At 31.1% G+C, this 791-nt stretch overlaps 1 protein-coding gene across 1 annotated transcript in view; it reads right to left on the bottom strand.

Annotated features, from left to right (window-relative positions):
- The window catches only part of LOC105462799, a 9,122-nt gene that overhangs the window by 2,240 nt on the left and 6,091 nt on the right, over positions 1-791 (bottom strand). Inside the window, exon 5 of the mRNA XM_011709649.1 lies at positions 252-423. Coding sequence (XP_011707951.1) covers positions 252-423 — 172 coding nt within the window. The remainder of the gene's footprint in view (positions 1-251; positions 424-791) is intronic.

A 791-nucleotide genomic window follows, 5' to 3' on the forward strand; every position in this document is an offset into this window, starting at 1 on the left:
TCCTGGTGACTTGTAATCATTCTTCAGCTAATCGGAATCTTGTCTAGAAAACACGATTTCTAAACTTATTTTCGCAGATATCAAGAGGGAAGAAGCGAAATCTCGAGTTATTTAATGTTATAATTATGCAAACAAGACTCAACATTATGTAACAAGAAATACATTTTTGATGATTGTTGAATATAAAAGTCTGTATTAACAGAAAATAACTAAAATTTTTAACCAATAGTAACGAACTGCTGCGACTTCACACTGCGTATGAAAAGACACCTTTAGGATTCTCTCTGTCCTTACTGCCCCGTTCCAGAGATTGAACTGGTTTCGGCGCCTCGGAAAGTGGACATTGACCCTTACGGAAAAGAATCACTGACCAGGTATTGTAATCCATGTAGTTACTGTAATCTTGCGCGAAATTACTACATACTACGGATTATAAGCGTGTAATTATTATAATACAAATAGTACAGTTGATAAATTTTTGTAATAAAAGGAGTACATATCGATGACAACGTGACAGAATGGATCACATCCGTGTAATTATTGTAATACAAAAACTACACTGGCAAATTACTGATAGATTGATTACACGTTTATAAATACATAAAGACTTAATCATGGCAGAATGGATCACATGTCTGTAATTATTGTAATACAGAAACTACAGATACACTGGCAATTTATTATATTATATAATAATATATTAATAGACAATTAAATTACACGTCCATATAAATACATTAAATTAAGACTACTAAAAAAATTTAAAGTTTAAAACATCCAAAACAAAGTTA

Source organism: Wasmannia auropunctata, unplaced genomic scaffold, assembly GCF_000956235.1.
Source record: "Wasmannia auropunctata unplaced genomic scaffold, wasmannia.A_1.0 LD336095.1, whole genome shotgun sequence".
Taxonomy (NCBI): domain Eukaryota; kingdom Metazoa; phylum Arthropoda; class Insecta; order Hymenoptera; family Formicidae; genus Wasmannia; species Wasmannia auropunctata.